The sequence below is a fragment of the Phyllobates terribilis genome, unplaced genomic scaffold, assembly GCF_046119375.1.
Source record: "Phyllobates terribilis strain yellow unplaced genomic scaffold, ASM4611937v1 Scaffold_7__3_contigs__length_470593459, whole genome shotgun sequence".
Classification (NCBI taxonomy): Eukaryota; Metazoa; Chordata; class Amphibia; order Anura; family Dendrobatidae; genus Phyllobates; species Phyllobates terribilis.
This window is the reverse complement of record NW_027362767.1, coordinates 217,440,474-217,453,242: the sequence shown is the minus strand read 5'-3', so window position 1 is coordinate 217,453,242 and position 12,769 is coordinate 217,440,474. Positions and strand designations below refer to the sequence as shown.

General features: G+C 44.0%; 1 protein-coding gene across 3 annotated transcripts in view; it reads left to right on the top strand.

Moving 5' to 3' along the window:
• The window catches only part of MRRF (mitochondrial ribosome recycling factor), a 41,441-nt gene extending 32,141 nt beyond the window's left edge, over nt 1-9,300 (top strand). For all 3 annotated transcript variants that reach the window (XM_073639732.1, XM_073639731.1, XM_073639730.1), the window contains 3 exons: nt 4,480-4,571; nt 5,528-5,687; nt 8,182-9,300. In XM_073639732.1, the coding sequence (XP_073495833.1) occupies nt 4,480-4,571; nt 5,528-5,687; nt 8,182-8,259 (330 nt within the window). In that variant the 3' untranslated portion in view covers nt 8,260-9,300. The remainder of the gene's footprint in view (nt 1-4,479; nt 4,572-5,527; nt 5,688-8,181) is intronic.
• The last annotated feature ends 3,469 nt before the right edge of the window (nt 9,301-12,769 follow it).

The following is a 12,769-nucleotide window of genomic DNA, read 5'->3' as shown; positions in this document are numbered from 1 at the left end:
GTCCACCAGGTCCTGGATTCAGCCAACCCCCAAGCAAGTCCGGAGCGTGTCCCTGAGCCCTCCTTCTTGTCCTTTCTTCTGGCCGTCCCCACCAGGGATCCACCTAGGTCCAGCTCCCTCGGGCCTTCTGTTGGGAGACCCTTGGCCTTGGGTTCCCTGACCCTACACGTGGTTTGCCTTCAGGGTGGATGTGGTGGGTGGCCGTGGCAGATGCTGCCCACGGCCTCCGGTCTCTGGCTGAGGTATGCTTTAGCCCCCACCAGTTTGGGATCCGGTACCCTGTTGCCAACTCTTCACCCTAGGGTTGTACTTGGGTTCTCAGAGTTCCTTCTGTCTCCCCCTCTGGGTCTTTCTTTCTCTCCTCTCTCACTCTTGCTCTGGGGCTGCTCTGCTCTTCTGCTCTCTTCCACTGCTCTGCAAGTCTGATGTCTCACTGACTTCTCACAGACTGACTGACTGTGGCTGACTGACCCTGATCTTAGATGGTGCCCACCTTAAATACTTCCTCTATGTGTGAGCTCAGGTGACCAGCACCCAATGAGCTCCTAACTTTACCCAGGCTGCTCCCCCTATCTGCCCCTACACTACTGGGATGTACCACCCCCCTCCCACTCCAGCCAGGAACAGACTCGGTCGTACCTGCACATTTCTAAGTGGGAGTACCGTTGGTCTGTTCCTCGGAAATGGGATGTGTGTAGTGCATGCAGCTTTCTGAGCTCAGTTCCACACTCCATCCTTACCCGGGAGTGGAATATCACACCTCTGGGTTGAGGTGCAATACCCCTGTAGCAGCCGAATCCTCAGGGTGCTACACATACTCCCAGCCAAGACCCGTCTAGTGGGTACAGCCTCGCTCAATACTGAGCCGGGAACGGTGGTCAAGTCTGAGATATGCATACTCCCAGCCAAGACCCGTCTAGTGGGTGCAGCCTCGCTCAATACTGAGCCGGGAACGGTGGTCAAGTCTGAGATATGCATACTTCCAGCCAGGACCCGTCTAGTGGGTGCAGCCTCGCTCATTACTGAGCCGGGAACGGTGGTCAAGTCTGAGATATGCATACTCCCAGCCAAGACCCGTCTAGTGGGTGCAGCCTCGCTCAATACTGAGCCGGGAACGGTGGTCAAGTCTGAGATATGCATACTCCCAGCCAGGACCCGTCTAGTGGGTGCAGCCTCGCTCAATACTGAGCCGGGAACGGTGGTCAAGTCTGAGATATGCATACTCCCAGCCAAGACCCGTCTAGTGGGTGCAGCCTCGCTCAATACTGAGCCGGGAACGGTGGTCAAGTCTGAGATATGCATACTCCCAGCCAAGACCCGTCTAGTGGGTGCAGCCTCGCTCAATACTGAGCCGGGAACGGTGGTCAAGTCTGAGATATGCATACTCCCAGCCAGGACCCGTCTAGTGGGTGCAGCCTCGCTCAATACTGAGCCGGGAACGGTGGTCAAGTCTGAGATATGCATACTCCCAGCCAGGACCCGTCTAGTGGGAGCAGCCTCGCTCAATACTGAGCCGGGAACAGTGGTCAAGTCTGAGATACAGTGGTGGCCAAAAGTATTGGCACCCCTGCAATTCTGTCAGATAATACTCAGTTTCTTCCTAAAAATGATTGCAATCACAAATTCTTTGGTCTTATTATCTTCATTTAATTTGTCTTCAATGAAAAAATACAAAAGAGAATGAAGCGAAAATCAAATCATTGATCATTTCCCACAAAACTCCAAAAATGGGCCAGACAAAAGTATTGGCACCCTCAGCCTAGTACTTGGTTGCACAACCTTTAGCCAAAATAACTGCGAACAACCGCTTCCGGTAACCATCAATGAGTTTCTTACAATGCTCTGCTGGAATTGTAGACCTTTCTTCTTTGGCAAACTGCTCCAGGTCCCTGATATTTGAAGGGTGCCTTCTCCAAACTGCCATTTTGAGATCTCTCCACAGGTGTTCTATGGGATTCAGGTCTGGACTCATTGCTGGCCACCTTAGAAGTCTCCAGTGCTTTCTCTCAAACCATTTTATAGTGCTTTTGGAAGTGTGTTTTATTGTCCTGCTGGAAGACCCGTGACCTCTGAGGGAGACCCAGCTTTCTCACACTGGGCCCTACATTATGCTGCAAAATTTGTTGGTAGTCTTCAGACTTCATAATGCCATGCACACGGTCAAGCAGTCCAGTGCCAGAGGCAGCAAAGCAACCCCAAAACATCAGGGAACCTCCGCCATGTTTGACTGTAGGGACCGTGTTCTTTTCTTTGAATGCCTTTTTTTTTTCCTGTACACTCTATGTTGATGCTTTTTCCCAAAAAGCTCTACTTTTGTCTCATCTGACCAGAGAACATTCTTCCAAAACGTTTTAGGCTTTCTCAGGTAAGTTTTGGCAAACTCCAGCCTGGCTTTTTTATGTCTCAGAGTAAGAAGTGGGGTCTTCCTGGGTATCCTACCATACAGTCCCTTTTCATTCAGACGCCGACGGATAGTACGGGTTGACACTGTTGTACCCTCGGACTGCAGGGCAGCTTGAACTTGTTTGGATGTTAGTCGAGGTTCTTTATCCACCATCCGCACAATCTTGCGTTGAAATCTCTCGTCAATTTTTCTTTTCCGTCCACATCTAGGGAGGTTAGCCACAGTGCCATGGGCTTTACACTTCTTGATGACACTGCGCATGGAAGACACAGGAACATTCAGGTCTTTGGAGATGGACTTGTAGCCTTGAGATTGCTCATGCTTCCTCACAATTTGGTTTCTCAAGTCCTCAGACAGTTCTTTGGTCTTCTTTCTTTTCTCCATGCTCAATGGGGTACACACAAGGACACAGGACAGAGGTTGAGTCAACTTTAATCCATGTTAACTGGCTGCAAGTGTGATTTAGTTATTGCCAACACCTGTTAGGTGCCACAGGTAAGTTACAGGTGCTGTTAATTACACGAATTAGAGAAGCATCACATGATTTTTCAAAGGGTGCCAATACTTTTGTCCACCCCCTTTTTTAGGTTTGGTGTGGAATTGTATCCAATTTGACTTTATGACAATTCTTTTTGTGTTTTTTCATTGAAGACAAATTAAATTAAGATAATAATGCCAAAGAATTTGTGATTGCAATCATTTTCAGGAAGAAACTGAGTATTATCTGACAGAATTGCAGGGGTGCCAATACTTTTGGCCACCACTGTATGCATACTCCCAGCCAGGACCCGTCTAGTGGGCGCCGCGTCTCTCAATACAAGATCGAGGCTGCGCCCACTAGATGGGTTGCAGCTGCTAGTATGCATATCGCAAACTTGACTGCCGTTCCCGGTTCAGTATTGAGCGAGGCTGCGCCCACTAGACGGGTTCTGGCTGGGAATATGCATATTGTATACTTGACCACCGTTCACAGTGCCTGCGCTGAGAGGATTCTCAAGTCTGCAGTCACACAGAGTGACTGCAGACTTGTCATTCTAGACCAGACAACCCCTTTAAGGCTGCGGGTCTTCTAGGGTAAATTCACCTATTGGGTTCATTTAGCACCCTATAGGTAAATTTTACTCTGCAAGATTATCGTGAACGAGTGATCCTAGGAATGCTTGTTTCACAATAACTTTTCAGTGTGAACAGGGTGATGATCGCTCAGCTTAATGCTCTTTTACCCAAAAGATCATTGTTCTCAGCAGTTCATCATCCTGTGTAAACAGGACACGTGCTGCCGAGAGCAGTGGCAGCCTGTGAGCACGCAGCACTCTTACTGACTGTTCAGTGCACATCTGAAGCGCCATCTACCTGTGTAAATTAGCTATTACATGACCAACAAGCATTGCCAGTCGGTGGTCGTTTAACGCTGCGCATCACATCACACATAGGTAAAATACTAGTGAACAACTGTTGCTTAAATCCTATTAGTTATACTAATTGATCTGATTAGTTCGGCGCCAAGGGTAAGTACATACAAACACGAAGCTCATGAGGCCTAAAAAAATAATAAAGATGTTACAAATTGAAAAGTATAGAGAAATAGAAAAGAGCGCATTGATTTAATAATGTAAAATTAGATTTTATATTTTATAGTCCACACTTCTCTTATAAAATAATTTCAGCGGAGGTGCCCGGGTATCGGACCCCCACCAATCAGACATTGATGACCTATCCTAAGGATACGTCCTTCAGTGTTAAAGTAGTGGACAACCTCTTTTAGATATGCCTTGAAGTCTAAAGAGGAGATCATCTATGTAGCGACTGCACCACCCCAGATTGTTGGAAAATCTGTTAGGAGTATCATGCAGTATTTTTTTTTCCCCAAAATGTCATGTACACCTCCTGTCTTTTCATTGTTTCAGGCTCCTGCTTTCTGGCTTTACACCGTTTCCATCCTGCTGCACAGACTAGTGCACATATCCTTAAGTCTATCAGGGCTTTTTGTACTTTTTACTTGCTGAATTTCTTTCTTACTTTGTGCCAGATGGAGAATGCTCTGACATTTCTAATTGCTCTGCTTTTTTATACAGAGCGCGGATGCGGCTGTAAATGCTTTAAGACAAAGTCAGATGAACTTAAATCCAGAACTAGATGGGACATTAATCCGCGTACCGGTCCCCCAGTAAGTAAATGTTAGATTTACACATTGCATATAATGAAGTGACGTTCACAGAGACCACATTGTACAATGATGCCATGATATACAACTCGTAAGCTGGTGGCAGCTATGTCTGTGTATAACGCTATATCAAAAGACTGACCGTCACTTGAAAACAGAATACTGGTGTTAACAGGTGCATTCTAAGAGTAGCCAAATCCCTACATAACTAACAAATAAAGCTGCACTCTAACACTATGGCATGTAAACATGACGTATATGAAATTTGAATAGCATTACTGCTCTAGAAAATAAGAAAAAGCGAAGACACTTGGCATATAATTTGGCCAATTCATGCATGCAGAGTAGCCACGACAGGGCGATCTTCTTTACTGAGAGCCTAACCTAATGTGTTTCCTCCCCTGGGCTGATAGACTACATTTATATGTATAGCTAGGATCTTGGTGCAATAGACTACATTTATATTACAGCAAGATCCTAACTATCCATATAAATATAGGCTATCAGCCCAGGAGAGGAATCACATTAGGTTAGGTTCTCAGCAAAGAGGATCGCCTTGTTGTGGCTGCCGGGCATGCATGAATTGGCCAAATTATGTGCGAAGTATCTCCATTTTTTCTTATCATCTGGAGCAGTAATGCTATTCAAATTTCAGATATTTCATCTTTACATGCCATAGTGCTACAGAGTGCTACTTTATTTGTTATGTAGGGATTTGGCTACTCTTCGTATGCATCTGTAAACATCAGTATTCTGTTCAGAAGTGACAGTCAGTCTTTTGATATAGCGTTACACACAGACATAGCTGCCGCCAGATTACGAGTTCTACATCAATTTTTAGTTATGTGTGTAACGCTATGTCTGTATTGTCCAAAATGTGGATCCTGCCTTTTACACCTGCAATGTATCCTGCTTGGCCTGGTATTTTCTTGATGAAACGACTTATCTCTTCACATCAGGGTAACTCGAGAGCACAGGGAGAATTTGACAAAACTGGCCAAACAACTGACAAACAAAGCCAAGGATTCAGTACGAAAGATCCGCTCCGGGGCCGTTCAGGATGTCAAGAAGTTCAAGTCTACAGTTTCCGAAGACACAATAAAATTGATAGAAAAACAGGTAACGTCATAATGGTGTTTGCCCCGGTGTATTTTGTGTTAAAGGTCCTAGGAATACGCCTTTCAGCTGAGCGCTACTCACTCTATCAGTGTAACTTCCCAGAGCTTATTAATTCTATACCTGCTGACTGTCACAGATGGTCAAAATCCACTTCCACTTGGTTCGGTAGGTGTCAGATCTCCAAAGTGAACATTCTTATGAGATCCTATACCTTTTGCAATCTCTTCCCATCAAAATCCCCTCCACCTTCTTTAAAACTATCACCTCTATTCAGAACTCCTTCGTATGGGCTAAAGAGACAGCAGAGGCGGTATAGTGTCCAGCTCTATTATCTAGCAAGCCCTCTCTCTCGTGTAGTCAGCTGGTGCAGAAATGCTCATAATAAGGCCTGGATCCAAATAGAGCAAAGCTTTAGCCCCCTCCTATGGTGTCCTGTTCCCTGAGCTGCCTCCCCCACCCCTGAGAAAAAAAATTCGGAAATTTGTAAGAAAAAAATTTTTTGCTTTTGCCTCCATTTTTGGGGATCTGGGGCCAGTTGAGGACTTATAGTTTGCGCACCAAAAAAATTGATACCATTTTAGGATAGATGCGATGTTTTGATCTCCTCGTTTGCATTTTATTACAATTTTGCGGCGACCAAAGAAATACATTTTTTCTTTCTTGTTATGCCGTTTACCGATCGGATTAATTTATATTTTGATAGATCGGACTTTTAATAACGTAACGATACCAAATGTATGTATTTTTGATTTTTATTTTTAATGGGGCAAAAGGAGAGTGATTTTAAGATTTTTGTGCTTTTTATTTTTTTCATATTTTAATTTCATATTTTTTTACTGTATTTAATAGTCCCCTTAGGAGACTTGAAGCTGCGATCATCCGATTGCTTGTGCTACACATATCAGAGCATTACAATCTCCTATGAACACCGGCCACGGGCCGACGTTCACAGGAGGATCTTAATGACAGGCACGAGGGTCATCAGCAAACCAAACTGTCATGACAGCTCATCGGCGCCCCCTGATCACTGTCGGCGCGTGTTAAATGCCACTGTCAGAAATCGACAGCGGGATTTAAAAGGTTAGAGGCACATGATGATTGATTGAAGCAGCCATCATGTGCAGGGAAAGATGCAGGCTCAGCGTGCGAGCCTGAATCAAAGTTAAGGAGCCGGCATATGACGTATAACTACGTCGTATGTCGGTGAGGGGTTAATGTCCGGCCATTTTTATTTATTTTTTCTTCGTTTTTGCCTCTCTGATTCTCAGCAGCCATAACGTTTCTATTTTTTTTTTATTTTACTGGCATGCATATTCCAATAAGAACAAGGAAAACCATTGCGTGAACCGGTGTGTCCAAACTTTTGATGGTACTGTATATACCGCATTTTACGGACTATAAAACACACCGGACCATAAGATTCAACCAAAATTTTGGGGAGGGAAAAAAATTATTTTTTATTAAAATGGGTGTCCGTCTTATAGTTCGAATTTACGGTAGCTTACCGGGGGGTGGAGGTGGAGCGGGGTCACAGGAGGCAGGGTCACCGCTGCAGGAGTAGGACGATTCTTCGGGTCCTGGCCTTCAACAAGATGTTGGCGGTGAGGTAGGAGCGGAGTTCCCGCTCTGCCCATTGATCTCTCGGCGGTGGGCTTCAGGAAAATGGCTGCTAGAGACGGCGCATGAGCAGATTGAGATCTTGGGTTGTCGTTTGGACTATTAGGCGCACCCTAATTTTTCTACTTAATTTGGGGGGAAAACAGTGGGTCTTAAGTTTTGTGCACACTGTGGGTTTTTGGTGCGTTTTCACAGTGTTTTTTCCATGTGGAAATGGGCCAAAACCGCTAGGTAATCCGTGTGCTAATGCAATGACAATCCTGAAGTGCTGCGCACATGATCAGGAATTTTACAGGATTGTCATCGCGTTTAAATCTGCAGCATGTCCATTCTTTGTGCGTTTTTGCAGCGCTTTTTTTACCCATTGACTTCAATTCAATCAGTCAAATCCACAGCAAAAACACAGGTATAAAAATATTTGCGATCGCTCCCGGCAGTGTATAGCGCTGAGCATTTTTTTGCAAATGTTTTTATACATTTTTTTTTACATAAATTACCCCCCTAAGAGGTTTTAAAATATTTCTGGGGAACATATTATTATTTTTTTTTATTCAATGTATAACAGTCTGCAGCTGGATCCTAAGCTCCCTCTAGTGGTGACTACAGGTAGACAACTTTCTATAATTTACCTGACCAGCAATTTGGAGCTGTATATCAGAAAAAAAAATGAATTTCAACCACAATAAAGATATTGCAAGAATTTAACAAAGACATGTCCAAATGACCGTGGTAGTGAAGGATGATCAGTCACTTCAGAAATACGGATAATGTGCTGGATGTAAAAGTCCTTTTTTATATAAAGTGCCTGTTTCTTATCAGCCGTTAACTATAGTACTTCTGCTGACTGTAGTCCTCCTGTTGTATTATGTCATTACAGATCCAGCAGATGGCAGATGACGTATCTGCAGAAATAGACAAGCAGCTAGCATCGAAGACTAAGGAACTTTTAGAGTAGGACTTCTCTGCGGTGGACTGTGGACAATTGTAAAGCGGTGAAGCAGTCACACATTTTCTCCATATGCAGTGACGGTACATGGTGTATCTTTCATACTGCATTACGGAGAGTGTGGTTCTGAATGTAGGGTGACAATGTGAAATACCATCACAATCCTCGTTAATCTGGAGAACTCTCAGGATAAAAAAATGAACAGTCATTTTGGATGAGGAATCGGGTAACATTACAAGTCCCCAGGCCGAACCATGACCACACATTCTCTGCAACCTTGTGACAATAATTCAGTTACTGTATAATATTTTCTTTATGCTGCATATTAAATAAAAAAAAAGTTTAGACGACAAAAAAATAAATGTGGATTTCTTGCATTGTTGCATAATATTTTGCCTTTTTATGTTACGTGGTCAATTTTAATGTTTTTTTTTTCTCCTTCCTGACTTGTGCTGCTCACATTACGGTCCAATTTCTAATCAATTTTTACATAGAGCATCATTTTATGAGAGTTAACCCCTTCCTGCATCACTCACATAGACTCCTTTTTAAGACCCTAACCATGGCATACAAAGCCATCCACAACCTGTCTCCTCCATATATCTCTGACCTAGTCTCCCGGTACATACCCTCACGCAGCCTCCGATCCTCACAAGATCTCCTTCTCTACTCCCCTCTTATCTCCTCTTCCCACAATCGCATACACGATTTCTCCCGTGCTTCCCCCCTACTCTGGAACTCTCTACCCCAACACATCAGACTCTCGCCTACCGTGGAAACCTTCAAAAGGAACCCGAGGACTCACCTCTTCCCACAAGCCTACAACCTGCAGTAACCACCGCTCCACCATACCGCTGCACGACCAGCTCTACCCTCACCTACTGTATCCTCACCCATCCCCTGTAGACTGTGAGCCCTCGCGGGCAGGGTCCTCGCTCCTCCTGTACCAGTCGCTGACTCTTATTGTTCAAGATTATTGTAATTCTTGTTTCACATGGAATAAATGGCGCTATAATAATAAATAATAATACTTTACAAATGAAAGAAAAACTGATGGCTGATTAACGGATACTTTTTCCATTGACTTCAATGTTAAAAAAAAAAAAAAAAAAAAAACAGCCAGCAGAGATCAGTTTTTTAAAAACGGACTAAAAAGTTGTATCTGCACGACGTTTTTTGCCAATGGATTGCTGCTGGATCCGTTCTGATGGATCATTACTGGACATGTGAACACGGCCTAACGTGTAAGAGGATTGTTGTAATGGGATTGTCCTTTGTAGCATTCAGTGTCTTAATAGTTCTGTGGATGTCGGACTTCTTATATAAACACTTCTTGCTCGGAGATGGTAAAGTACACATATCTCCTATATGAGCTGCGTATAACCCCACCCACGCCACTGATTGGCTGCTTTCTGTGTACACTGTGCATAGGCAGAAAGCTGTCAATCAGTGGTGATGGTGGTGAGAAGGATGGGGTGTAGGCAGAGCTGGTAAATCGAGGATTATATGGCAGCAAGCAGTCCAGCAACTGAGACATCGTTGGAATCAGGGTCTCTGTCTCTACATTATGTGGTTGAAAAACACTTGGTAACAAAGCCTGTTTAAAAATGTCCCATCATTTTGCTGTTGGAATGTGTAATTCCTTCACCTAAGTAGCTTCTCTGCAAAGCTGACCAATCCATCATAACCAGATTTTAGGCAGCTGATCAAAGAGAGAGGGGAGAAAGCATCCAAGGTACTATGGAGGGTGGTAAGGAATGAAACATGGTACTAAAACAATAGGGTCCAGGCGGTCAAATAGTCCTACCCCAAACAACATGACAAGAATGACTCTGCAATCTATTTCAGGTTACAAACTTGATTCAGATATACATGATTTGATGTTTCGGTCAAATAGTAAGACCGTCATCAGGCATCGATGGTAGGTGAGTAATGGATAAACTGCTTAGTAGAAGCACTTTGTATTAATACATTAGATTTAGTGAAGGCAGCAGCATCGTGGACACGTAATACGGTGCCTGTAAGGTTACAGACCACAAACTAATGCTGGGTATAATTTAATCAAGTGGGTTCACCACAGGAAAACATTTAATCACAAGGTTTGCTGGAACCTTCTCCAATCACCAGAATATAAATCCCAATTTCCTCGTTGCCCTTCTCCGTCAGACCCACAGAGATTAAACAGAGCAGATTCCTATTCTAGTGATAAGTGGGGGCCCCAGTGATTATACATTCATCACCAGTGCTGTGCATAATTGCTGAATGTTTATGTTCAATGCCTTTAAATTATGAATTTCTGGCTACCTGCAGTGGCCACTAGGGGGAGACCAGGAAGATGCTGCATACTATTATATGATTGAGTTAAAGGCATTGTCTTCTACTCAGACAACTGCTAACGGACTGCAGTTCTCACACTTACTTCAGACGTCCGAGGTTGGAGCAGCTCAATAGTGACTGCTGATTGGCTGCAGTGCTCATATGGCATAACGATGTCAAGCAAGCCCCGGGAGACTCGACGCCGACGTCGGTGGAACTGCATCAGGACGGGAAGCATTTGTTTTTGTTTTTTTATTCTACACTGGGGAATATAGTATTTAAGAAGGGATTTTCCTCATAATGGACAATCTCATTAAAAACAATAAGCAGTGAACTTCTAATCTCCCTCTAGTGGTGACTTCAGGAGGATTTCTAAACAAATTTATTTTAAAGCATTTGAGACATAACAAGAAGTGTAAGAATTATATGCTTGTTATCAGCAAATGTTTATTGAAATATTGAGTGATTTAAGTGGGTCTGTGATGTTGTATACGCTAAAGGGATGAAGCAGCAGAGTCCATAATAAACAGTGTGACAGGCCTAATGTATGCAACAAAGATAAGAAGAGGCTGCTCACACTGCTGTCCACCCTGTCTATCTGTTCTATTACTGGAGATACCAGGGGTGCTAAGTAAAGAAGAGGCTGCTCACACTGCTGTCCACCCTGTCTATCTGTTCTATTACTGGAGATACCAGGGGTGCTAAGTAAAGAAGAGGCTGCTCACACTGCTGTCCACACTGTCTATCTGATCTATTACTGCAGATACCAGGGGTGCTAAAGTAAGAAGAGGTTGCTCACACTGCTGTCCACACTGTCTATCTGATATATTACTGGAGATACCAGGGGTGCTAAGTAAAGAAGAGGCTGCTCACACTGCTGTCCACACTGTCTATCTGATCTAATACTGGAGGCCCCAGGAGTGCTAAGGAAAGAAAAGGCTGCTCACATTGCTGTCCACCATGTCTATCTGATCTAATACTGGAGATACCAGAGATGCTGAGGTAACAAGAGGCTGCTCACATTGCTGTCCACACTGTCTATCTGTTCTATTACTGGAGATACCAGGGGTGCTAAAGTAAGAAGAGGTTGCTCACACTGCTGTCCACACTGTCTATCTGATCTATTACTGGAGATACCAGGGGTGCTAAAGTAAGAAGAGGTTGCTCACACTGCTGTCCACACTGTCTATCTGATCTATTACTGGAGATACCAGGGGTGCTAAGTAAAGAGGCTGCTCACACTGCTGTCCACACTGTCTATCTGATCTAATACTGGAGATACCAGGTGTGCGAAGGAAAGAAAAGGCTGCTCACACTGCTGTCCACCATGTCTATCTGATCTAATACTGGAGATACCAGAGATGCTGAGGTAACAAGAGGCTGCTCACATTGCTGTCCACCCTGTCTATCTGATCTAATACTGGTAATACCAGATGTCCTGAGGTAAGAAGAGGATGTTTACTCTGGTTTCCACCCAGTCTATCTGATCTAATACTGCAGATACCAGGGATGCTGAGGTAACAAGAGGCTGCTCAACATGCTGTCCACCCTGTCTATCTGATCTAATACTGGAGATACCAGGTGTGCTGAGGTAAGAAGAGGCTTTTCACACTGCTGTCCACCCTGTCTATCTGATCTAATACTGGAGATAGCAGGGGTACTGAGGTAAGAAGAGACAGCTCACACTGCTGTCCACCCTGTCTATCTGATCTAATACTGGAGATACCAGGTGTGCTGAGGTAAGAAGAGGCTGCTCACACTGCTGTTTACCCTGTATTCCTGAATGCCAATGTATGTTATATTTATCTCCGGGTCATATCAGCTGTTCTTTTAAAATTTTAGGTTTTTAGGACAGCAACAATTGGGATTACCTCTTTAGACAAAGCAAATATGATTTGCTAATTAAAAGGAACTTGTCACCAGGTTTGACTGATATGAGATACGGCCACCACCTTTCAGCCCTGATATACAGCATTCTATAATACTGTATATAAGCTCACGATCCGTCCTGCAAGGCAATTATTATTATTATTATTATTTATTATTATAGTGCCATTTATTCCATGGCGCTTTACATGTGAAAAAGGGGTATACATACAAGAACAATTACAATAATCTTGAACACAATGTGACAGCGACTGGTACAGGAGGAGCGAGGACCCTGCCCGCGAGGGCTCACAATCTACAAGGGATGGGTGAGGAT